We start from the raw sequence: 27636 nt of genomic DNA, 5'->3' as shown, positions 1-27636 counted from the left end.
GGGGGAGGGGTAATGAGAGGGAGCCAAAGCTGAACTGGAGGGAGGGAGAGAAATAGAGAAGGAAAAGGAGAGAGGGATCATCTGGCTGGACTTCCCTGCCTCCTATCTATCTCCGCACCTACTCTCCCTACCGGCAGCAGCAGCATCAAACAGCCTCCAGGAAAGGGAGGAGGGGGAGATTGTGTGTGTGTGTGTGTGTGTGTGTGTGTGTGTGTGTGTGTGTGTGTGTGTGTGTTTGTGTGTATGTGTGTAAAGCGAAGAGCCGGGGAGGGCGATACGAACTGGAGGAGCCGCCGTCGCGGCCGCTGCTGGGGGTGCGCATGTTATGTGAGTGTGTGTGATTACAACCCCTTCTACCAGGATTTAACGCTGTCGCCTCCTCCTCCTCCTGCGTTTTAACAATATTACTATAACCACCGTCATTACAGTTATTGTTGTTATTATCATCATCCTCATCCTTATCACCGTTCTACTATTATTGGACTTGTTGGCGGCGGCAGCGGCAGCAGGAGTCTCGGCAGCTCCTCCACAACCACCCCACCATGTCCTAGAAAAGGTGAGTGCAGCGAAAATCACTTTGTACAGACAGCGGTGGTGACGGCGGCGGCGGCGGGAGACCATTTCTTTGCGGAAAATTAGCGGCCAACGGAGAAAGCTATAGAGTAGTTTCTGGGCAAGGGGCTAGGGGTAAAAAGAAATTAAGCGAAGGTAGTGGGTAATGGGAGATGTGGAGCTATTACAGGGTTCCTGGGGCGGGGGTTGGGGAGGGAAGGCTGGCGTGTTGCGTTGGGTGGTGATAATAGGGGTGGGTGGGAGGCGTTACTGCTTCTACAGAGTTGTAACCTAGGTCTTTGCAAAGAAACTAAGATCCAGTTCAAGACCAGCCTTCCCCTCATGAGCTAAAAACTTAGTAAAAGAGACACGTCCATTTCTTTAAATAATAAATAACTCAGCAGACGGCTGCTCCCCCGCTGTCTCCTCTCCTCTCGCAATTGGGTATTTCGGTCTGGGATCTTCTCTAGCTCCTTAGCTCATGTGTGCCCGCTAAGTCTGAGAGTGTGGATCAATGTTTGACCGGTTATTAAATCGGGAAAGTACGCGTGACGGCGAGCCCTGCGGCGAAAGTTGTTCCCCGGGTGCTGAAGTCTTTGGGACTCTAGATTAAAAGAAATGGAGTTGTAGCTTGTTGTCCGGAACATTTGTGTGTCAAAGTAGGGAGCACCAAACGGATTCGCAGCCTGGACTTCCCTCCCGCTTGGGTTTTTGCATGGGATTTAACCGAACCTCGGTGGATTTGAGGCAGCAGGGTAGGTGTTCTGGCCTGGGTTCCCAAATGGTAAAAGACATAGTTGGAGCTGTGAGTGAGGGGTGCCTCAATCTCTGGCTTTGGCGGGCGAGGAGGTGAGGCGGGGGAGGGGAATTATTGCACACAGCTGCAGCTGCTGCCGCTGCTGCCGCTGCTGCTGCTGTCCGCGGGGCTCTAAGTCTAGAAGGCTGGGGGGGGGGGAGGGCTAGATTTAGGTGTGTACGTCACTGCTGCAGACTTAAGAGCAAAAGCTTTGTACGGGTGTGTATACGTTGTACATAAAAAGTCCAAAGAAATCAAAGTTATGAAGTATCATTTGCTTAGTAACTACAAGTAGAGTTTGGGTGGGCGGGAGGAGATAGCTGAGGTGGGGGGAAGCCAAAGGGAAACGGAAATCTTATTGCAGACACTTTTTAGTTTAATAGTTTTGTTCCTTCTCCTCTCCTCATTTATTTCTCCCAATTGTCTACTAATACAGTTTTAAAGAAGTGAAAATCCTCGATGGTAAATTAGGCCTGGCAGAAACCCCAAAGCTAAACTAGTAGCAAAATAAATAAATAAATAAATAAATAAACACTGTAAGGCAGAACAGCTCCAGTCCTTGACCCTTGTGCATTTAGGGGGAGGGGACTGTGTTTAAAGGGTTTTACTGCATTGCATTGACAACCTCCTACTCTTACTGAATCTAATGAAAAGGAAATCTAATGGGAACATGATCATCTAGCTTTTAAACATCAGTGGTGGCGACGGCTGCTCAGCTGATAACTGAAAAACCCAGGGAAGGAGCAGGGGGAAGAAGCTTTGCTGCCCACTACGCTCTCCTCCATACTATTTAGGGAGGACCAATGGCACTGATTGCTACCGCTCACCTGGTGCCGCAGGTAGAGTGTGAGGAAACACCCAGATTGTCTGTCCTCTGAAAGGAGAGCAGGGACTCCGACTCCCTTTAATCGCTCCCCTTCCCCCCACCCTCCTACTAGTTGCCGACTTAAGAAGGGAGAAGGAAGAGTTAGTTTGAATGCCAAGCATTTGGATGAGAGGCTAGTGGAAGAAGAATAGAGGGCACGCATGCATCAGTGTCGTAGTCTCTGGCTTCCAGCGCTTTTGCCACTTCTGTGGCTTTAAGGGGGAGCCACATATTCCAGGCTGTGTCGCAGCAACTTTGTATCAGTCATGTCGCCCGCCTAGTGACTGACAATCCCGTCTATCCAATGAAAAGGCTGCCTACCGGTGTAGCGTGGCTCCTCGCTTTTCTTCTGACCAATGGGAAAGGCTTTGAGGGGCGGGAGCTTGATCTGAACTTTATCTGGACATGTGACCTGCCCTCTCGCTCCCCCCTCCTCCCTTCGCTCCCTCCCATCTCCCCTCCCACCCGCCCTGCCCCCCTGCCTCTCTCTCTGCGCCCCGGGTGTCATTGGGCTGGAGAGATAGAGCCGACTAAAGGCTCTGCAGTGGAAACCCATGTAGTTACCTGGGTGAGGAAGCATTGGCGCTTCATGTTCTCGCCCAGCAAGGAGAGCGGCACTTGCCCGCCTGGATGTGGTTGGACTTAAGGGGGCTGCGCAACAGCGGCGACCCGGTGGTGGTGAAGGAGGTGGACTTAGCAACAGGTAGAAGAGACTGAGACCCCCGTGCAGAGGGGAGGCAGGTGTGAAGGGGCTGCAGCGGTGCTGCTCCGCTTTGCGTGGTGTTCACTTTGAGAAGAGAGAAGAAGCTGCGTAATCCGGAGGCACAGTCAGTATGGTGTGTGTGCGTGTGTGTGTTAGTGTTTTGGTTTTCCACTTTTTATTCTTTGGCCGCCAGAGGACTATTTTGGGGGAAAAAAAGTTTTGGCCACTTTTGATAAATGCCCTGAGCAAGCAGCTTTTAGATGCCTTTGGCAGCTGAAGTTCGACCACCCTTATCTCTCGGCCTTTTCCTAAAGATTGATTTTTTTCTGGTTTTTATTTTTGCCATTTTTATTTTTGCATTTAATCCTTTTGATAGCAATTGAGGAAACCCCTAGATCCCATGGTAAAGTAAAGCCACGGGCAAGTTAAATAGATATTATTGCTCCGGATAAGAGGACTGTTGTAAATATTCATACTATCCCCTACCTCAATATTTACCTAACTCTTCAGATACAGATATTACTTTTTCTATTGCATCGAATTGTTCTTAAGTTGAAGAACAAGGGAGTATCCTTAAATATATCAACTTTTAAATTTATATTGACTTCTATGTCAATATATTGTCTATGTCAATGATATTTACATTGAAATCCGTCCGTGTCCTTATTAACAGTGAACATCTTGGGATGTTCATGAAAATGCAGTTTGAGAAAAGTATCATTTTACTAGGAGAGGAGCTTGATTTTTCCTTTAAGGAGAAAACTTTTTTTTTTTGAGGCTAGGTGGCTCAAAATAAGCAGGGAAATAGTAATCAAGTCTGCTCAGTTCTAACTGGTTTCACCACAGGCTAACTTGGATGACCTTGGACTAGTACTTGTTACTTATCTTGTCTATAAAAGATCAGAAAATAACACTGATCTATCATAAAGATGATGAAAGAAGAGTTGTTGAATTTTACAACTATTGTATAATATGATTTTTAAATTCTTAGGAGTCTAAAAAAATTAAAGATTATATCATAACACTTTGAGGTGTTTCAACTATGATGAGTGAAATTTATTTTTGAGAAGAATATTAATAGTTAAGCTGTTTTAGGCAAACCCCTATCTAATAGGGGAAAGAAGATAGAAGTTTATGTTTTAGCAATCTTAACAGTGACTGAACACACTACCATTGCTTTTTCCCACTCCCCATAATTTTGGATAAAATTCCTTTTAATATTAAGCAGATTGTCTGAAAATAAGAGTACTGCTTTTACCTTTAACTCAAGAGTTCTTGTGTTGCAGCTTCCATTCTGAGGAAGAGAAAACAGTTCTAGGTCTCCATATTAACATCTGGTAGAGCTAATTTTTAAGTAATGGAAAGCTTCCTTTTCCTTTCAGATGTTAGCATCCTTCCAGGGTCACCCAGTTCATTAGTTATTATGTTTTAAATGTTCATAACTTTTTATTGGCTTCCATAAAAAAAAAAAAGAAATCACCCTGGTATATAGGCATCATCCCTGTCTGCATTATATGACAGGTCTAAGAGTATATATCCTGGGTTCCTATAAGTAGTATTGGAAATAAAATACTAGGCTGATTCATTAGTCCATATTTGGACACCTGAAAATAATTTTCAATTAGTCTTATAATTTTATTAACACTCTTTATGAATTTAAGAGAGATCATTATCTGAATAATCCATCTATTGTATGGTTTGGTTAAACTCATTGCCATACATATCTTATTTCTTCTTTTGGTAGGGATATTAGTTTGTTCAATCAGGAGATCATTTTTACACAATAATATACATTAGAATGACTTTTGGCACCTCCCAAGATAGGATGGCATGTGTGATGCTTAAAGGTGATTTTCACAGATACTTAAGTAAATTTATCAACATAGTGTTTATTAAGAGTTGCTGACAACTTGGATAGAAATTTCTAGTGGAGTGTCAAAAGGCTCTACCCTTTGCTTTCTAAACTCTAGAGAAGTAAAACAACTTGTTCACTTGTTAAATGAGAGGTTTCAGTGAAGACAGAAAAAATAGGAATTTTTAAAAATTTGAAGGTAACACAGATGGGAAAGATATAGTCACAAATGGCAAAGATTTAAAATTATCTTAACAATCTACAAGATAGGCCTAAATTAATTGGGATGAATACAGGATATAGAAAAATTGAAGGACTTAATTTAGAATCTAGAGAAAATTTGAAGAGAATATTCATGTATTTGAAGAATAATATAAATTCATAGAAGAAGGAACAGATATATTTTATGTAGCTTTAGAAGGCCAAACTATAACGAATGGGTGAAAGTTTATTCAGAATCAAATTTTGGCACGTCTTAAGAAAAAATTTAACCAAAACAAAACATGGAGCCAACAATTGAAGCCTTCCTATAACTGGGTAAAGGGACTTAAGAGTTAGGTGACAGTCCCTTGTCACCTAAAATATTCAAGCAAAGATTAGATGACACTCTCACTGATGAATTCATAGAGGTATTTCTGCCCTTTATGGGCAGACTGGATAAGTTAATATCTAACTCTAAGATCTATCAGTAGGTTTTTGACTTGATGGGGCTGCTGTTTTATGATGTATTGAGACATGAAACATTTGTCATAGGTATACTTAAATTACTATATCCTCAGGCTTTTTACTATAGCAACTATTCATTGGCGGTTTATCTTAATCTGAATAATATTCAGTATAGATCAACCAAGGCCTCCTATTTTCAGCTAAAGTCTTCCTTTCCCCTTATCCCTACTCTGTCATATTTTTGCCCTGAATGAGCAGCACATTGATTTAGTTTCCTGTTTTGTGGTCATATCACATTCATCATTTTGTTTGAGGTTATTAAATTTTGAATTGTTAACAAGACCTACTTCCTTTAAAAATTTCTTCCTTTTTGCTCTGTGATTTATAGACTAGCTCTATTAAAAAAATAATAAAGTAGTTCCCTTGTGCAAATGAATTCTGTAAGTATTTAATATCAATAAATTAGTTGTCTTTCAATAACATTGGCTTAAATTTTTTTTGGTCATTAAAACACATTACTGTTCCTACAGTGCCTTAATGACAAGAATTTAGGAATAGTATTGACAGATTTTTTTTTTCTACAATAAGCTATTTCATGTCACCTCTCTGATTTTTTGTGGGGAAAAGGTCCCTAAAAAGTTTTATAATGTAGAATTCTGGTATAGTGCAATAAATTAAGCTTTGAACTTGGAGTCCAAGCTCTTAGATCAGTAATAGGTCAGCTACTTATTAGTTGTGTTTCCTTAGACAAGCTATTTAACCTATTTGAGGTTCAGTTTCCTTATTTGTAAAATAAGGATAATAATGTTTGTCCTGCTTATCTCAGAGTTGAATAAAATGAGGTGATTCATGTTAAACATTTTATAAACTGCAAAGCACTATATAAATGTAAGTTAACATTATTATCTCCCTCTAAGTAAGTGTTATAGCAATAAATTTGATATTAAAAACAGTAGGTGAATAGTTCTTTAAATCATACAGCTTTTCTGAGACATAAAATGTAAGGAATGATTGGATTTCTTCAATTCATTTTAGATACTTAACACAAAACAAATATAGTACAACTCTTTCCCCCTAGCCCTTTCCCAACTATTTGCTTTCTTCATGTAAATTCTAAGGATTTCCATAGATTCTCTTCCATATAGGCAGTTACAATGTATAGCTATAGCATCTTGAACAATATATCTTTTTATAACTATTTGGAGCTCCCTTTAGAGTGGGACTGGTGAAGTCTTTTTGTGATATCACATCCAAATATAATATAAAAATACCCGGAAACAGGGTCATGAAATGACCTTGCAGATGATATAGATATTTTTTCTTAATAAATTTTGAGTTCTGCCTCATTCTAATTAATTAAGTTATAAAAAAGTTGTATTCTATTTGTCAATATTGACATTTAAGTCCATTTGTTAAGAAACTGCCACTCAAAATGGGCCCTATTTCTGAAATATTTATGAAATTATGTTTCAAAAGACATTTAAAATTCTAATGTTTAATAATGTGATATGCATTTCCAGTCTGATATGTTTTAGAATATTCAGAAATATTTGTCAACATGTATATAAGGAGTTAATCTGTAACTTTCTTTCAGTTTGAAGGATATTTAAATATGAAGTTTAAAGAATTAGAAAAACAGTGTTTCTTAACCTCTTCAAAATTAATTGATATTCCTAATATAGTATGATATATATATGCACATATATATTTTTGCTTTTCATTTGGAATTTTGTAATACATATTTTATTTAAAATTGATATATTACTTGCATTAACTTCTTTTATTTAACAAATTTATTTGCTAGTTATGGAGACCAAGGGATACCACAGTTTTCCTGAAGGCCTAGATATGGAACGACGTTGGGGTCAAGTTTCTCAATCTGCAGAACATTCTTCCCTGGGGTCTGGAGAGAGGACTGATGAGAATAACTATATGGAGATTGTCAATGTAAGCTGTGTTTCCGGTGCTATTCCAAACAACAGTACTCAAGGAAACAGCAAAGAAAAACACGAACTACTCCCTTGCCTTCAGCAAGACAGCAATCAATCTGGGATTTTAACATCTGATATTAAAACAGAGTTGGAATCTAAGGAACTCTCAGCCACTGTTGCTGAATCTATGGGTTTGTACATGGACTCCATAAGAGATGCTGATTTTGCCTATGATCAGCAGAATCAGCAAGGAAGAAGCCTCAGTCCAGCAAAAATTTATCAAAATGTTGAACAGCTGGTAAAATTTTATAAAGAAAATGGCCATCGCCCCTCTACTTTAAACAGTGTGAACAGGTCCTTGAGATCATTTATCTCTGACTCTGGCAATTCTGTGAATGGTAGTATCATGCGCTCTATTGTTAAAAGCCCCATAATGTGTCATGAGAAAAGTCCTTCTGTTTGTAGTCCTCTGAACATGAATTCTTCAGTTTGCAGTCCTGCTGGAATCAACTCAGTGTCCTCAACGACAGCCAACTTTGGCAGTTTCCCAGTGCACAGCCCAATTACCCAGGGAACTCCTCTGCCATGTTCCCCGAATGTTGAAAATCGAAGCTCTGTGTCGCACAGCCCTGCACATGCTAGCAATGTAGGTTCTCCTCTGTCTAGTCCAATAAGTAGCATGAAATCCCCAATTTCAAGCCCTCCTAGTCACTGTAGTGTCAAATCTCCTGTCTCTAGTCCCAATAATGTCACTATGCGCTCCTCTGTGTCCAGTCCTGCAAACATCAACAACTCCAGGTGCTCTATTTCCAGCCCTTCCAATACGAATAACAGGTCGACTCTTTCTAGTCCAGCTGCTAGCACTGTGGGGTCTTCTATCTGCAGCCCGGGAAACAATGCCTTCAGCTTTGCTGCTTCTGCCACATCTGTCGGATCCAGTACGACCCAGGATGTTATTCCTAGTCCAGAAACGAATGAGAGAGGTGCTCCAGAAGTGACATTTCCCAAAACAGAGGAAATAGAGAATTCCATCTCCAATAATGGTGTGGCTAGTCAGCTTAACATCATTCAGTATATAAAATCAGAACCAGATGGAGCTTTCAGTAGCTCGTGTCTTGGAGCAAATAGCAAAGTCAGTTCTGATTCCCAATTCTCAGTACCCGTCAAACAGGAGTCAGCCAAGCATTCGTGCTCAGGTACTTCTTTTAAAGGGAATCAGACAGTAAATCCATTTCCATTTATGGATGGTTCATATTTTTCCTTCATGGATGACAAAGACTATTATTCTCTATCTGGAATTTTAGGACCACCTGTTCCATCATTTGACGGCAGTTGTGAAGGCAGTGCATTTCCAAATCCGGGCCTGCCCATGGGAATTAAACAAGAGCTCGATGATGGTAGCTATTATCAAGAAAACAGCCTGCCTTCATCTGCCATCGTTGGTGTGAATTCAGGTGGACAGTCTTTCCACTACAGGATTGGAGCTCAAGGCACAATATCTTTATCAAGACCTATTGGAAGAGACCAATCTTTTTCACATTTGAGCTCATTTCCTCCAGTCAATACATTGGTGGAGTCGTGGAAATCACACAGTGACTTGTCATCCAGAAGAAATGATGGGTATCCAGTTCTAGAATACATTCCAGATAATGTGTCAAGGTAAGTTATTGTGTATCTGTTGATTCCATCAAGATTTCGAAAATTGCTTTTTAAAAATCTTGATGCTTGCCTTTGCATTGTCTTTTCTTCTATCAAATGTTTATGTTCTGCTCACAGCTTAGTTTTGACTCAAAAACTGTTATTTGGTATGCCTTCTATCTTTTAGGATGTTAACTTGTTTTTTAATAAGAAGGATGAAAAAATTCCTAAGCAGCTCTTTTAAAAATTACTTCAAAAAATTCAAACAAAAAGTAATGCTTTCATTTTGCAGTAGTTCCTGTTTTTGATTTTTCTTTTTGTTCAGTAAATGTTGTTTATTTTATAGTTATCAACTTACTACAGTAAGAACTGTATCAACTTACTGCAGTAAGTACCTAAGTTGTCCAGGACTAGAGTTTTCTTCCTTGTCAATTAGTTAAGGCAGGGTAGTGTTTTTTTTTTTAATCTATTTTAATAAAAAATTATGGATTTTCACTTTGAAAGGCAAAATTGAACTCAAAGATCTGTTCCCCACAAGTTTATTGAGAGGAGAAACATTGTGGTTTTCATAGTAAAAAAACTAATCACTTCCTTAATTGTTAAGGAGCTTTTAAAGACTTACTACATCTGAAGTTACCACATGCATAACTTGCTCTTTTACTTACATTGGAAATGAAGTATGTCAGTGCAGTTTTGAATTGGTGTATTTATAACTTCTCCATTTCATAAGACATGCCTTATTTACAGTAAGAATATCTTTTAGCTTTTCCCTGCTCCAGATAGCAGTGAGTATATATTTAGAAAAACAAGGAAGAAGTTTAAAATATGCCTATAAAGGGTGGTTCTAAATTCTTCATGGGATGGTTGCATTGGACTTTGCTTCAAAACTATATTTTTATTATGTGGCCATGATATGTTGCCTTCTTACTGAATATATAATAGGTATACTTGTTATATGAAAATGTGAATTTTTCCTTATTTGTTTATACAAATTTATTTTGTTTTTCTATGGGGGAAAATACATTAACTCTATAAGTCAGTTTTAGAGTTGGATAATATATCCATTTTGTATCTTCCTCATATATTCAAATGCAACCTCCTAAATGTTAGAAAATATGCCCTGCCCATTCATCCATTATTTCGGGGCTAAAATGTGTTCCTTGTTTGTTTGTTTTTTGAATGGTAGCTAGCATATTCTTCAAATGTAACATATACATAATTCTATATTATAGTGTGGATATATTTCATTGTAAGTTATTGATTCATATTCTTTAGCTGTCTATATTCTCTAAATGCCAATCTCTGGTAGAATTTGAGAGATGAATACAATGTACATGGCTAGGGGTAAGATATTTCATCTGTAAAATCACCTTAGAAGTTGAGTAATAGAATTGGAAGTGGAATATGTTTCTGTGTATACACGTATAGGTTTTTTTGAGGATTCTGCAGATATCTCCTGTGGGGATTTTAAAATTGTCATTCCCTAATATCATTAGCTCATTATATTATTTGGAGTTGTAAAGGATAACTTAAAAATGAAATGCTTAGAAAGTGCTGAGTGATGTTTTATTTATATTTAAAAGAAATATTCAGTAGGGGCTCATTGTCAAATTGAAGTGGTCTTGATTTTTGCTTTTCATAATTTTAGTATGTCATTATGATTCAAAAGTACTTTTTCCATTTAAAGCACATTTAATATTGAAAGTTTACAATAGAAAATGTAACTACTGTAAACTTACTTTTAAATAGCTAATTAATAGTAAATTTCACTTTATGTTTCTTTTGTATTCTGCCCTATGTATTTTAAATAAATAGTAGTGGCTCCAAGACTCAGTTCATGAAAACTTTGGTCTGTTATGGTTATAGAAATCATTTGGTATCATCAGCCCTCTTTCATGTATATGAGATGTATAAATTTTTCTGCCTTCCTTTTGTACATCCAGGCACCACTTATATTTGTCCTTTGGTCTTGGTTATTGGCTGTTATTGGCAACTAGGTGGCGCAGTGGACAGAGCTCTGAATCTGGAATAAAGGAGATGAGTTCAAATTCTATTTCAGATACTACTCACTAATTATGTGACCCTGGGCAAGTCACTTCACCTTTGTCTTAGTTTCCTCATTTATAAAATGGAGGCAATTATAATTCCTTCCCAGGGTTATTGTGAGGATAAAATGCGATGTTTGTACAGTACTTTTTAAACCTTAAAAACTAACTGTTGCTCTTAGTGTAAGTATATTGTCAGGCCCTAGATCCGGATGTGGGAAAAGCCTCAAAGGTTAGCCAGTCTAACCTTCCCCTCATTTTACATGGGAGCAAACTGAAGCCCAGGAAAGCTGTGACTTCCTCAAGGTCACAAAGCGATGGAAACCAATGTTAGCATAATAATTTCTTAGCACATACTTTATTATTTTTTGCATACTTTATTATTTTCTGCCCAAAGTTATGGTGTTACTATTATTAGTAAAGCTTAGTTATTCTTCCTGGTTCTACTGAACACTGCCCAAATATGCCAACTTTTTTGACTTTCAGTCAACATATCCCTTGAAACATTTGGGATGTTTTGATGCTCAAGTTTTGTGGGCTGAAAAACAGGGGTTAAAATTTGATCCAAGTTCTAACAAGTGATTACTAGTCCTTTGTATCCTTTTACTGAGTCAGTTTTTTATTTCTTTCCTTTTATAATGAGGATAGGCTTTAAAATTTTAAGTGGTTGTTGACTTAATAATTGCAGTTTTGTGGAGAATGACAGTTTCTTTTCCATCTTAAATTGTTTTTTGAAATAGAGGCTCTTTTGACTGTAATAAATACCTATTATGGTGTAGTAGAATTATCTAATATGAGTGTGAGGAGGAAGGATTATCAAGGGTGGGATGAAGAGAATATGAGCTATTTTGTACTTCTTGGTGATATGCACCTATGTCATGTTTGCCCTTATTCTGTGTATTCTAAGAAAGTGGTCTATTTTAGTAGGAATTTACATTGAACAATCTGAATCCCAGCTTATTAAGGAAGTCATGTTCAAGCCAAGTTTAAAGCATTTGCATTGTTGAAAAATTATGGTGTTGGTATAGTACCGTGTTAAAAAAAAAAACAGCTCTGTTTTCCCAAAAATTAACTGGGTGACCTTAGACAAGTCATTTCTCCAAAGTGTTAAGCTCCAAAATGTAGTTATTGCATTGCTGAGATAGTCCTCTGTATGAAGAATTAAAATGTGATACCACTTTACTCATCTGAATTCAAATATGTTATTAGTTTCATGATTAGTTATGGATAGTCTAGGAAAATGCCACTGTTGCTGAAAACAACCATTAAAGAGAGGAAATTTTACTTTTTTGAGAAAAGCATTGAAGTCTTTTTTTTTTCATCAGATACTCCCTAAAAGGGAGAAACTTTGTGACACATATGATGAATATATTTTCCTTGTTTTTTTTTTACAGTATTCCTTATGGAAACAAAGTATTACTGTTTACATAACATTAGATGTTTGTGGCAATAGTAATTTTGATAGTATCATAATAGAGTTTTCACACTGATTCCTACTGCAAATTCAAAGATTACTGTTCCAAAGGGCATATTCAAGTTAAGTTTGCAAGACAAGTTATGATGGACTTCATCTTAATAACTTAGTACTGTTTCTTCATTTATTCTGTGTTTCTTTAGTTTTTCTCTTAACTACTTTAACAAGTCAGGGAGATACTAAGGAGTGTAGTTTTTCGATGACTCTCTTGTCTTCATTGCAGACTTTTGTCTTTCTATATTTAATGAAATTCCATTTGTGTGTATTTATGTTTGTTGCAGAGGTAAGGAGGGTCAGGCACTGAATTGATGAGTTTATTGGCAAAGGAAATGTGTGGCTGAGGAAACTCCCTTTCCAATACACTTTGGTACTCTCTGCAACTTAAGAGTTGCCTGGAGACTTGAGAACTTAAATCAATCATCCTGCAGCCAGGACATGTCAGAGGAAGGACTTGAATTCAGGTTTTACTGATTTTGAGGCAGGCTCTATCCACTATACCAGCAGGAAGAAGTGTTGATGTATTTGATTGTGCTGTTGATGCTTTTGGTTAGTGGTCTGAGTTTACTATCCTAAATCATTTCATCATAGCTGAGGTTTAGAGGTATTTAGTTTAGTAAGTGAGCTGTCTCTTCCCTCCTTTTAAGGGAAAAAAAAACTCCCTTAGAAATGGGACAATAGGACAGAGATAAAGAATGACATCCTCTAAAGAAAACTGAGACTAGCTTTCTATTTGCAAATCTCCTTAATACCACTATTCTTTGCTCAGGGGAATTAATGAATAGTCTAGATTAATTTTTCATCTCTGCTTTTAGGAAACAACAATATAATTTCAGTGAGCAAAATGTTTGGTTTATTCATATCCCTAGACAAATGGAAAGAGAATGTAGTAGTAGATAGTAGTAGTAGTCTTGGCAGCAGTAGATACATACTTTGTATGTATCTAGGCACTATGCTAAGGACTTTATGAATATTACCTCATTTTATCCTCACAAAAGCCTTGGGAAATAGGTGCTATTATTATCCTCATTTGTTAAATAGCTGGTAAGTGCCAGAGAGCCAATTTGAACATAACTGTCCCTTGTTCCCAAACCAGCACTCTTTCCACTGGATCACCTAGCTGCTCATTCTTTTCTCTCTCCTTGCAGGTTCTCCTTTTTTTCTTGTCATCCCCTCTTTTCTTCCTTTCCTCTCTTACTGTTCTCATTAAATGTAGACAGGTAAGAGTCTCCTTTGTTGATCTGGGTTAGCTTCTGCATGTTTTAACAGCCCATCATCTTCAACTGGAATAGCAGCATCAACAGCTGGTCCCTGGGAGTTCTACTCATCTCTCATTGGTCTTCAGTTGTAGTTGAAGCCATTTTGAAGGCAGTCTCCATTATCTCTACTCCTTGTCCAGACTGTGATCTCTCTTGTAGAAACAATTAATTACTACCCTCCAGACCAATTGCATTTTTCTATTTCTCCAAATTCACCCCCTTGAGATTCTTGCCCTTTTCTTCTTTGGCTCTTTAAGGAGAAGAGGAACAGCTTCCAATCTCAGCCCTATAACTCAAACAAGCAACGTCTGTGAATCTCTGGTTACCATAGCGTTGTTTGATGTTTATGGGATTTATAGGTATAGATGTTGAAAAGATTTGAGAGAGAGTTCGAAACTCTCAATTAGCAGATTAGGAAGTTGAGGCCCAAAGAAGAAAAATAAGTTGCCCAGGGCCATACAGATATAGTAAGTGGCAGAGTTGGGACTTGAATCCAAGTACTTTGGTTTTAAAGAGTGCCTTTTGGTTCTAAACAATGTTGTTTCCATATAGTATGTGTTAAAAAATCATTGAAAAAACATGCAATGTGCCGACAGTGCTTTTTTTAAAATGAAAAATATATAAAATACTTGGTATATATTTTGGGGATTTTAAATTGTTGAATGCATTTACTTTTTAAGACTGGTTAGTTTTAGAGAATATTTTTAGAAAAGATTTCAAAATAGGTCTTGCCTCTCCTGATGATATATCCATTTGTGGTATTTGTGGTAAAACTAGTGTTAGTTTTTATATTGAAAACTCTTAAGTCCTTCAGAATATACAAATTGTGATATACTTAATATTACATGAAAGTATGTTTGTAAGTCTCAGCTCACACATATTTTAATGTTATGTCTAAGAAATGAGTAGAAGAGGTTTCTTCCAGTATTACCTAAAGAAAATTTTCCTAAAAATTGGAGCTATACAAATATGGAATGGGCCATTGTGGGAGGTATTAGATTCCTCCTCACTGGAGAGTTTTCAGGCAGACCATCTGTAGGGTGTTATAGATTGAATTTTTACTTCTAAATAGATCGGACTCTGAGGTATCTTCTCACTCACATTTTGTAATCCTCATTTTAAATATTCAATGCATAAAAATCAAGGTAAGATCATTTGTTTCCTGTAGATGAACTGAGATCTTAGCATAGATTTTACTGTTAGTGATATATAGGAAATTTTAAGGGAACCCATCTTTTGTCTCTTCACAGTTTCAGTATAATGCCTAAATGAACATGGTCATAAATAATTTATAAGCTCAAGTTCTATCAGTTTCTTTGTTCTTCTAACCCTGACCTTTGCTTTTAATATCATTTCCTTTTTTTTGTAAGTTGAATGAAATTCTATATTTTAAAAATAATATACTGATTAGTCATCACTTAGTTGTATCAAAATGCAGAATCAAATTTTGATCTTTATTTGCCAAAATCAAATTTAGAAAAGAATTAATATTTGATGCTTATATCATTTAGTTTCATTGGAAACAGAATTTAAAAGGGCATGAAGTACAAAACTATAGAAACAAATTTATGTATGTTATTTACTCATTTTAAACTTTAGGATTTCTGGTTTATCACCTCTATCATTGTATAGAGATATCTATATCTATATGCATATCTATATGTATATGAATATACATATATGCATGTGTATATATGCCTATACAGTTATATGTCAGTACAGTTATTTAACTTTAAGGTATTTCAATATATAGGGTTTTTTTTTTCCCATTGGAAGGTAATAGCTAATTTTAAATGCTAGTGCCTTTAACTAGGTGTGGTTTAAACTAGGACTCTCATATTTAAAGTTTTTAGGAAGTTTTAAATTAGATTGTAGTCCAGACCAAAAAAACAAAACCACCTCAAATAAAAACAATCTTAAAAAGAACGAGCAAACCACTCTCTTTAAGGGTAAGAAGTTTATCAGAATGAAATCAAAGCTAACCTGCATTGTTTTCAATATGAAAAGTGAAAGCTGGTAATATCTCATCGCCAGGGTCATGAATCAAGTGATATCACTAATGAGAAACTTTGATTACTGCATGTAGTATTAGGAATGTAGATTTAAGAATACTTTCTGGAAAATAAATACGAAGACTATTCTTTGCCAAAGTCAAGGTTCCTCAATGATCCCCAATTTATGTCTTTGCTGTTTTAATTTTCTTTGGCTCTTTAAAAAAGCAAACCAACTCTTTGTCATGTTAAAATAGTAATTAACAATTTATATAGTACTTTAAGGTTTGCAAATTACTCCATCTATTATGATATTCCTATAATAGCACGCTGAGGTAAATGCTATCATAGTCTTTTATAGATTCTGAAACTGAAGCTGAGGAAGGAACTGAAGCTGTGATATATGTGCCTACAGATCCCCAGCTAGTAACTATCAGAAGTAGGGTTTGAAAGTTAGTCTTCCTGTCTTAGAATCCAGGGTTTTATTCATCCTAACCTTGTTGCCCAGAGACCTAGAAGTCTGAGAAGACAATATCCAAAATTCTTTAAGTATAATTGAAATTTCTTGCTGTAGTATTTTCTTGTGGGGGGGGGGGGACCTCTTCTCTGAAAGAAAAGAATAACACATACTTATTTTTCAAATTCAGTTTAACAAGTATTTGTTGAGCACCAGACACGAAGACCTGAAGATATCCCATCCTTGCCCATAAGCTTAAAGAATCAAAACATCTCAATATTAAGGCATCTGAAATGCTATCTAGTCCAACTCTGCTTAACTAAGAAGCCCTTTTACAATCTACCTGACATGTGTATAGTCAGCCTTTGTAAACTTCCAGTAAGGAGAGAACTACTACCTCCCAAGACAGTCCACTTCACTTTTGGGTAGATAACTGCAATTGTTATTTCAGTATTGACGTCCAGGCTAAACTCAAGTTCTCTGAGTGCATAATCCATTTTTCGTGTGACAGCCTTTCACACACTTGAGCATTGCTGTGGAAGGGTCCCAAGTATTGTCTTCTCCAGGCTTACAGCACTCAGATCTTCAGGCGACATTAAAGCATATCAATATCTTGGTTGAATTCTTTACAATCCATACAATAAGTGAGAAGGACTAAACTGGGTAATCAAATGCTAGATTCTGTGATGTTGGTGATAATGGCTATCTGAGTTTAGTAGGGAAACCAGAATAACCATGGAATGTGTTACGGAAGAGGCTGAACTTGCTAGCTTCTCACTCCTTCAAATACTGCCCAGTGCCACCTGCTACATCAGGTGCTACTCAGATAGGGGAGTTAGCTTGAGTGAAGGTGAGGAGGCTGGTCTGTTTGGAGTTACTTGTTTGTTTTGAGCAGTACTGAGAGAATTTTGAATAAGAATGGAAAGGCAATATTTTGGAATTCTTTGAGTTTGGTCCAGTCCAGGAAGGAGGGGGAAAGGTTTTTTGCATTGGAATGATATAAAATAGGGAAAGCAGGGTATTCAGTTGGCCAAAAGGCTATTGTAATCTCAACTTCAATGCTTGAGGTAACAGAAGAATGGAGAAGTAGCAGTGACTACTTATGGACTGATAAATCTAGGGAGTGAAGAAAGAATTAAGGATTTAATCCAGGGGTCCCCAAATTACAGACTGAAGGCCACATGCAGCCCCCACCATACTTCTTTCATTGGTGGTCAGAGAGAGGAGCACTATATGTAGTGGTGCCCCAAAGTGCGGTGTTGCACGAGTACAGTACTACTTCCAATGACATAATCCTCTGCGTGGCACTTTGTTCTGAGAATGAGATGCCACGCAAATGATTATGTGGCTGCACAATGGAAGACATCAGCATGGTGAGTGGCAATCTGGGGGAGGAGATTCCACACTGTACATACTGCACGAATTTAGGGTTAGGTCTGGTCTGGTCCTCCAAAGGTCTGAGGGACAGTGAACTGGCCCCCTGTGTAAAAAGTTTGGGGACCCCTAATTTAAGCAGTCTATGATTGGAAAAATAGTAATGATCGTGTCAAACATGGGAAAGTTGAAAGGACTAGCTGGTTTGGGCAGGACAATAGTATATTCACTTTTGTAAACAATGAGTTTGAGGTGACAAGAGGACATTCAGGTGGAAATATCCAGTAAGCAACTGGATTTTAGAAATGCTTTAGTGGTGATGGATTTGTAACCATATACATCTGTTGTAAAGTTTCTACCACAAGTCATGTGCAAGTTCTTAGCAGTACATTGAGGATAATTTTATGGTGCAGAAAACAATGCAGCTAACTAGGATGAGAATCCTTTTTAAAATTTCCCAGGGTGACCTTGGGAGAAGTGATTATAAATTAGAACTCTAAAAGAAGAGGAATTGGCAGAAATTAGGAAATAAATTTTAAGAGGATATTTCAGCCGTCCCTCCCCCCAAATAATTTCAAAGTGGCATTATTTATTAATTATAACAATGATAACTGACATTTATATTGCACTTTACATATATTACCTCATTTTATCTTCACAAAAACCCAGTAGATTAAACACCTTATGTAAAGTACAGGAGCCCTATAAAATTGAAGAAAAAATATTAAAGGCAACAATTCCTCCTCCCTCTCCCATTCAGTAAAAGCACAGATGAAGTGTTCCTTTGGAACATCTGAAAAGAATTTGGCTATTCTGTTTTCTACAGGTATATAAAAAAGCTATGTCCTACATTAGTTGCTTATAATTTAAATGGACTTAGCAAGTTCTTTTTTCCAAGAATTGCTATCTCAAGGAACTGAGACATGGGCTGGAAGGAGCAGTTTTCTCCTAGCACCTACCTTTCAGGGATGTTGTTAAGATCAAATGAGATTTTAATTGTAAGGCACTTAGCACAGTGCCTGGCACATAGTCAGCATTATATAAATGTCAACCATTACTTAATTCATTGTGACATTCTAAAACTCAGTCTTGTCAGCCTTTGTATTAGAGCATTTAACTTATGGTATTCACAGGAAAAAGATTTATATGATCAACTGTAATAGAATCTCATACACACACACACATATCCTTATTTTTCACCTTCGCTTCTTAGAATCCTGGGCTTCCTTCAAGATCTTCTTCTAATCCAGCTTTCTTCCAAACTGCAAATGGAGGCCTTTCCCAGATACCTTCTCTTCTCTTCACTGCTTATTGTCTCCTATTGTTATTGTTTAGTTGTGTCTGACTCCTGGTTACTCTGTGGACCATATTGTCCATGGGCTTTTCTTGGCAAAGATACTGGAGTGGTTTGCCATTTCCTTTTCTAGCAGATTAAGACCAACAATCAGCTTGTAAGTGTTTGAGATTGGATTTGAACTTGAACCATTCTGACTTTAGGCCCAGCACTCTATCCATTAAGCCATGTAACTTCCACACAAGATATACATATATGTGTAAATATAGTGTACACACATGTATACACACATATATGATCTCTCCTTTTAAATTGTGAATTCCTTGAGTGCAGGAATCATTTATTTGCTTTTCCATCCTCAATGCATAGCTGTATACCTGCCAAATGGTAGGTGCTTCAAAAATGTTTTTTTGATTAACTCATTTGCTGATAGATAGTTAGAAGATTAGATTTAACCAATGTTGTAAAATAATCAAGTGGGTAGTACCATTTGAAAGTAATTTTTTAGATTTTGAGGTTTCTATTTTGGCAGGGAAAACTCAAGAATTCTCTGTTCTAGACTGTGCACAATTTAATAATAATAAGAAGAAAATGGTCTATTTTTTCAGAATTCTACTTGAGTGGGCCACAAAGAAATGTAAGGCTATTGATTTTAAGCAGAGGAAGCAAGACTAATAAGGAAAGGGATATAGGATATTAATTTTTTCCTTTTTAATTTTTAATGCACAGATTCCTTTGTTTTTACATCCATGTGTAATCTATTCTCTCCGCAGTACCCATTGAACAAAAACAAACCCACAAAAATAAAATCCTCAATTCTTTTTAAGACAATCCTGTGATCTGTTGCATGGTCAATACCGCTTCAGTCCATTTGATCACCTGCTTCATTTTTAGGATAACAGAGACATAATTGAGCATAACTGAAGTATTATTATAAGATGTGATGTTATCAAATATTAAAATATTTTCAGTAGGTTTTTTTAGTGGAACAAGAAAATGTAGTTATGTAATCTTGACCAAAGGGAATGGGATCTATTTCAAATTCTTAATGTTTCATATTTTCCCCACAATAACTTTAAAGGATTAATTGGTTTTGATTCAATTTAGTATATAATTAAAGGACATGAAAATACTTTTAAAGTTCAGTTTGTAGTACAGGCTATCATGTTATTGTTATAGAGTGAAATCTCACGAATAAAGAAAAGCTCTGTAACTTAAAAACAAAGTGAGTATGTTACCAGAGACGTTTGCAACAGTTAAATTGCCCCTTTATTGTGTCGGTCTTCAATATTCTTCACTAGATCTATAAACAGATGTAATTTCTTAGCTCACTAGAAATGGATGCTGTAGTGCATTCCTAATAGCAAACCAGTCATGATCTTTTTACTGTAATTTTGTTTCTGTACTGCTAAATTTCCCCAGGTTTTGCTTTTGGTTTACAGAAAATTTTTGAACATAGTTTGGTACTGAAAGGGTTAACCTCCAGTTAACCAGAAAACTTGGCTCTACCACCTCATTCCCCTTAATGTTATTGAGATTTTAACTATAATTACAGAAATCATAGTAAGACTAACAACTAAGTTATTCAAAACCTGTAAATTGGGGGCAGCTGGGTGCCTCAGAGGACTGAGCCAGGCCTAGAGAAGGGAGATACTGGGTTTATTTCTGGCCTTAGACACTGCCTAGCCTTATGACCTTGGGCAAGCCCCTTTAGCCCTCATTGATTAGCCCTTATTACTCTTCTGCCTTGGAATCAGTGCATAGTATTGATTCTAAGACATAAGGTAAGAATTAAAAACAAAAAACAAAAAGCTTGTAGACCCATGAGAAAAATGCTTGAAGTTTGTAAGTGCCTAGAGGATTAACCTATATGTTTAGGGGAGGAAGGGATTATAGCAAATATTTTATAAGTTTATCATGAATTTCTAGAGAAAGTAGTGGGAAAGTTTATCACAAAGTCAGTTTGTAAATGGTTTATAGATAATAATAATGGGTAAACAAAATTAAAATCTTTAGAACAAGTCCTATGAACCTGATTACAATTTTATTGTGTGATATTCAAGGCAAACTACCTGACTCTGCTATGTATGATTGAGTGCTATTAATACCTACCTGTTAAAAAACATGGCCCTAGGCCATCCAAGTCATGGTTATCACTGTATGCCTATGAGTAGACAATCACTTGTGTTCTGTAAGAAGCAGTTAGGGATGGATACTGTTACAAGGGAATCACTTTAAAAGACTGATATATATTAATTTAAGGTCGCCAAGGAATCAGCTATGTAATTCCTAAATGAAAAACTCAAGTCAGCCGTCAGCCTTTTTTTGGAGTTTAATTACAATAGGAGCAAGAAAGGAATTAGAGATATATATAGAGAGAGAAAGGGGAGAGAAGGGAATAGGGCTTAAATACCCCTTCTGTTTAGGCTGGGCCAAAAGGCCCAAGCCCTTAGATAGCTGGGGCAAAGAAAAGAGATCAGTCCCTATTACTCACGTGTCCAAAATGGAGAAACAGTCTCAGAGGCCCCCACCTTCAGCTTCCTTCAGAGCAAGCTTCCCCAGAGCCCAGGAACCACACCGCTCAAAAAAACTCAACCCCCTCCAGTCTCCAGACCCTCCTATCTTTAAGGACACCATCCAAGTTGCCTCCCCTCAGTCCTCACATCTACCAATCACTCTTCATCAATTTCCCTGTCAATGGAGGCTCTCGCTTAACCCAGGACCGCCCAGAGGTTTCTGGCTTTTGCACATGTCTGTTGAAGGTCATATTTTCAAATGATTAAATCTATACTCCTTTGCTACAGCCCTTTCTAAATCCTGTTAACTTGAGTATGGTAGAGATTGGAATAATTAAATTTTGATCTAGGCTGCAGCCCTTACTCAATCCTATTAGGACTGAATAGGGTGGAGATTTATTCCAAGTATCTCCATTGTATCAATTCTAAAATCAATCAAGACTCAAAGAAATTCCTGTTCTATGCTCAAGCATAGGTCAAAGTCCTTTCCATTGTTCAGCAAAGGGTTTCTGTCCTAAAGTAATCTTAAGAAGGGAAGAGAAGGAACCTCCCATGCCAATGGAGTTCCCATTCCAATAGACTATCAGTAAGAAATTTTCCAAGTATGAAATATCCCAATGGTGAAATTTTCAACAATTATAAGTCTAAGGAAATTTGAGGTTTACAATCCCCCCTGATGATCATTGGGAGACTAGTCTCCCCATTGATCATTTAACATAATCATTTTGTAGTTCTAAATTCACTTCTAACTAAAGATATATACAATATTCAATTTCTAAGAGAAATTAGAATAGTGAGAGAGGAAATAGAAAAGAAAAGAAAGCAAAACCAATGTTTGCTAGGCGCATTGACAGAAAGCCAAATTAGGGGCAGTCCCTTTTGGCATAAATGTTACAATAAATGTTCAATCAAAAGTTCAGTCCAATCAATCACATCCAAAGTTCATTCTTGATCTTCTTGATGAAGTGTAGGTTTTTGGCATTTTTCTGCAACAGTTCATTCTCTGGATATAAAAGTTTCAAGCTTCTTTCTTGAAGATCTTTTCTCGAACAAAATCAAAATCTTTGAAATTTTTATAACAGTAAAATCTTAAACAAAAGTCTTGGATTTTTATAAAAATATAATCTCAAACAAAAAAATTCAAAAATTCTTAGATTTTAAATTAAAATACAATCCCCCCTGAAGTAAGTATTTAAAAAAAATATATCAAGTTTAGCTCAGAATGCAATGTTCAGTTATGGGGGTGTATGTGTCAATTATCAAAAGAATAGAAAAATAATCAAAAACATAAGAAAAATTCAAAATAGACCTTGTATAGGTCCAGTTTAAAGTAATTTCTATCCCACAAGTATGTAGGACAGAATGCAGTAATATTTCACTTAGCCATTTGTAGCCAAGACTACAGGAAGTTGCCATAATATAAGAAAGAAAGAATTAGAATTCTATTTTGATGGGGAAATGTCATTCCCTTGTCTGATTTTTTCCTCAGGGATATAGGGAGCCAGCATGATAGTCAAGCTTTGTACTTGTTTGAGTATTTCAAAAAGAGTGTAGATACAAGGAAGTCCTACGACTTAAACATAAGTTAAGCGTCGCAACCTCGAGTCTCACTTTAATATTTCTAGTGCGCTCTATTGGCACTATTCAGGTTTAGTCTGTGCTCCTTGTTTTTATCCCTTTTCCTGGAATCAGACACAAACATTAATCACAGTCCTATAATATTTTATCAATAAATGGCAGGTTCCCATAGTTTAAAGCTTTTAGGCATATATTGATATTATAGCAAGAGTATATATATTAACTTGTATTACTGCAGGGAAAAAAAATAATATTAATTATGTGTACCTTCAGTACAAAAAATGAGAAAAAAATAAAATATTCTGATAAAAAAGAAAAGAAAAGAAATAAGAAAAAATAAGAAAAAAATCAGTAATTCAATATATTCTTGAAAGAAAAAAAACCAGCATCCATTTGTCTATGGATTATTATCTCCAATTCTTATGATAAGATAGAGTCACAATTCATATGATAGGATAGAGTCAATCAGTCTCAGCAGAAGATGCTTTCTTCACATGTGAGCAGTGAATCCAAGAGTCTCTTTCTCCAATCTTTATAGATGTTGGAGTAGTTAATAATATTTGGAATGGTCCTTCCCATGAAGGTTCAGTTGCTCCAGTTCGCTTGAAATTCTTGATATAAACTTTATCTCCTGGGTTCAGGTCATGCAGAGAAAAGTCTAATGGTCCAGCTTGTACTGCAGCTCCAGATTCATGAAGTTCACGTAGTTTGTGCTGTAACTCCTGTATATAGGAAGCAATAGTAATATCTCCCCCTAATAGCGATGTATAAGCCGGGGAGAAAGGCTTAGCCTGTATAGGCGGATGTCCAAAAAGCATCTCAAATGGTGAAATATGTAAGTCTCCTCTAGGCCTGCTTCTAAGATAAAATAGGGCCAGAGGGAGAATTTCAGGCCATTTTAAATGGGTCTCAGTGCATAATTTGCCAATCATAGTCTTAAGTTCTTTATTCATCCTCTCCACTTGGCCTGAGCTCTGGGGGTGATATGGAACATGGAATTTTGGAGTTATCCCCAAGCAAGAATATATTTGATTTAAGACAGAATCGGTAAAATGACTCCCTCTATCGGAGTCAATACGTGCTGGTAGGCCAAAACGAGGAATAATTTCTTTTAAAAGTATCTTTGCAACAAAATCTGCTGTGGCTCGGGTCGTAGGAAATGCTTCCGGCCATCTGGTTAGTTGATCTACAATTACTAGACAAAATTTATAACGTCCAGCTTTTGGCATTGTAATGAAATCTATCTGTAGATGTTCAAAAGGTGTGTAAGCCAGAGGACGTCCCCCAAAGGCTTTTCCACGATATGCATGTTGGTTATATGCCTGGCAAATAGGGCAGGCTGAACATACTTTAGAGGCTACAGTAGTTATACCAGGGGCTATCCATACTCTCTTGACAGAGTCCACGATGCCCTGGGTGCCAAAATGACCATTTTTATGAATAGATTGGCAAATTTGGTTATAGAAACTTCTAGGGAGCAGGGGTTTTCCTTCAGATGACACCCATACTCCATTAATTTGTTTTGCTTTAAATTTTTGTTTCCATTTTTCCACTTCCTTTTCATTATAGGAGAGTGATAAATTTAAATTATCAGTGGTTGTTAATGTTAAAATTAATCCAGGTCCTTCTATGGCTGCTAGTTTTGCAGCGGCATCTGCTCGGTCATTTCCTCTAGAGACAGGGTCAGAGCCACCTGTATGGGCAGAGCAATGAACTACAGCTAGGGCTTTAGGCAGTTTGAGAGCAGAAAGAACTTCATTAATAATTTCTGCATTAGCTATGGATTTTCCAGCTGAGGTTAAAAATCCTCTTTGGAGCCATAGCATCCCGACTGAGTGACAAATGCCGAAAGCATATCTAGAATCTGTATAAATTGTTGCCTTTTTATCCTTGGCAATTATACAAGCTTGTTTTAGAGCTATGAGTTCTGCTCCTTGAGCGCTAATGTTAGAAGGTAGTGAAGCTGACCATTCAGTGGCAAATTCTGAGACTACGGCAGCTCCAGTGTAACGTATGCCATCCCTCATAAAAGAGGAACCATCGGTAAATAAAATCAGATCTGCATTGTCTAAGGGAGTGTCCAAGAGATTATCTCGAGGCTTTTCTGCCATGGACACTAATGTTTCACAGTTATGTAGTGGTTCTCCTGAAGTAGGTAAATCTGGAAGCAAGGTGGCAGGGTTAAGAGTTGAACAGCGTTTCAAGGTAATATTTTCACTATTTAATAAGGTTATTTCATACCTTGTAATTCTCTGATCCGAGAATGCCTGTGTTCTATGTTTTACCAATAATGCTTCAATCTCATGTGGGCACATTATTGTTAATGGACATCCCAATACTAAATCAACGGTTTTTGTTACTAGTAAGGCTGTAGCAGCTACTCCTCTAAGGCATGGTGGTGCTCCTGCTGCTACTGGGTCTAGTTGGGCAGAATAATAAGCAATTGGGCGCTGAGAAGGTCCCAAAGTCTGAGTTAACACACCAGAGGCTACTCCTCTTCGCTCATGCACATATAAAGTAAATGGCTTGTTGTAATCTGGGATGCCTAGAGCAGGGGCAGACATGATAGCCTTTTTCAGATCTGTTAGAGCTGACAAGTGTTCAGGCTCTAATTTGAGGGGTTCAGGAACTGAATCCTTTGTTAATGCTATAAGGGGTTTAGTGATTTCCCCATAGCAAGGAATCCATTGTCTACAAAACCCTGTTGCTCCTAAAATTGCTCTCAGCTGTTTCTTAGTGGTAGGAGCACTCAATTTTTGAATGTTCTCAATTCGTTTTGGAGAAATATAACGAGCACCCGCAGTCAAGATGAATCCCAAATATTCTACTTTTTGGAGACACCATTGAACTTTATCCTTAGAGATTTTATGTCCTCTTTTGTGCAATTCCAAAAGAAGGTGTTTGCTATCTTCTTGACATGTTTCTGCATCTGTTGAAGCCAAGAGTAGATCATCTACATATTTGATTAATTTGCTATTTTTAAATGTTATATTGTCTGTGTCTTGGCTCAAAATTTGCTCAAATAAGCTCGGACTTTCGACATAACCCTGTGGCAGCCGACACCAGGTATATTGTGAGCCCTTCCAGGTGAAAGCAAAAATATGCCTGGAGTTTTCATGTATTGGTATGGAAAAGAAAGCTGAACACAAGTCTACTACTGTAAAGTATGTAGCTGTGCTAGGAATAGATGAAATAATAGTATGTATGTTAGAAACTACGGAGTGTCTCTTTATAACGTGATTATTCACTGCCCTTAGATCCTGTACGAATCTATAGATGTGTTTGCCATCGGGTCCTTTTTTTGGTTTTTTAATTGGCAGGATGGGCGTGTTGTATTCAGATTTGCAAGGGATTATTATTCCCTGTTCTATTAATGAGTTAATAACTGGTGTAATACCCTCAATTGCCTCCTTTGAGAGGGGATACTGAGGGATAGAAGGAGGTGGGCTAGATTTAGTTTTTATCTGCACAGGAACAGCAGATTTGAGTAAGCCTACGTCAGAAGAAGATGTGGCCCAAAGAGACTCCGGTATATCTTTAGGTATTTCAAAAATGGAAGGTTCTTTTGCCTCCTGGTTTTCCGAGAGAAGTACAGGGAGTAAATTTAAAGATTCCTCTGGTACTTCTAATGATAATGAGCCATCTGGGGAGCAGGTTATTGTGGCTCTGAGTTTGCATAGAAGGTCCCTCCCCAGCAAATTTAAAGGGGAGTCAGGCATCAAAAGGAAGGAGTGTTGTACCTCTAGGGGTCCTACAGACACCATTCTAGGAGGAAGTCTTTTAACTCTTTGGGTTATTCCTGATACTCCCATTACATTCTCTGAGCCAATAGAATAACATTGTAAATCAGGTGTTCTCTTTAATACAGACCAGGAAGCTCCGGTGTCTAATAGACAATCATAATAGGTGTTACCCACTTTTAAGGTAACGTGGGGTTCATTAGTATGGGGAGGGCAGTGGATAGGGACAACGGGTAGTAGGACATCAGGGTCTGGGAAATCAAAGGTTGTATCCTCTGATTCCTGTGCCCCAGCCCCCCCCGGGCACCATCATTGTGTTTGGGATATTCCTTGGGCACCCCCCTGAAGGGCACCTCTCTGAGGGTCATTAGTACCTCGAGTAATTTTTGGACGAGCGCCATTTCTCATATATTGTTGAGTATTATCATTAAAATTTTCTTCAATTTGAGCATTGTCATTAAATTCCCAATTCCTATTTCTATAATTCTGGTTTCTAAAGTTCTTATTTCTATATTCATTATAGTTATTTCCATAGTCATTATTATAATTTCTAGAATTCTGGTTTCTATAACCATTATCATAATTTCTATAGTTATTATTTCTAAAACCATTATTAAACTGTGTATTCCTTCCAAACATCTTAAGAAAGGTTCTACATTCCATCATTTTGTGGCCCTTCTTCTCACAGAAGTGGCAAGTAATGGATTGATAATTGGATTTCTGGAGAGGGGCAATTGTCGTTGGTTCATTATCATGCCCACTTTCTAATTTAGTTATCCTATCTATTACACATCTCATTTTTTTCTTCATTTCCTCCATGTCATCATTATTCTCTTTCTCCTTTTCTTCGTTTCCCTTAAAAACATATATAGCTGTTTTTCGCAATTCTTCAAGGTCCATATCTGACC

The 27636-nt window shown here is 37.2% G+C and overlaps 1 protein-coding gene across 3 annotated transcripts in view; it reads left to right on the top strand.

Moving 5' to 3' along the window:
* Positions 1-403: 403 nt before the first annotated feature.
* Positions 404-27636, top strand: part of NR3C2 (nuclear receptor subfamily 3 group C member 2) — a 411230-nt gene continuing 383997 nt past the window's right edge. Inside the window, exons 1-2 of one of the 3 annotated variants that reach the window (XM_007496254.3) lie at positions 404-556; positions 7239-9024. In XM_007496254.3, coding sequence (XP_007496316.1) covers positions 7241-9024 — 1784 coding nt within the window. In that variant the 5' untranslated portion in view covers positions 404-556; positions 7239-7240. Of the gene's footprint in view, positions 557-880; positions 1308-7238; positions 9025-27636 lie in introns of those variants that run through there. The other 2 variants (XM_007496252.3, XM_001366781.4) reach the window with 2 other exon arrangements.

This window comes from Monodelphis domestica, chromosome 6, assembly GCF_027887165.1.
Source record: "Monodelphis domestica isolate mMonDom1 chromosome 6, mMonDom1.pri, whole genome shotgun sequence".
Taxonomy (NCBI): Eukaryota; Metazoa; Chordata; class Mammalia; order Didelphimorphia; family Didelphidae; genus Monodelphis; species Monodelphis domestica.
Note: the sequence above shows the minus strand (reverse complement) of the source record. Positions and strands in the feature narration are given on the sequence as shown.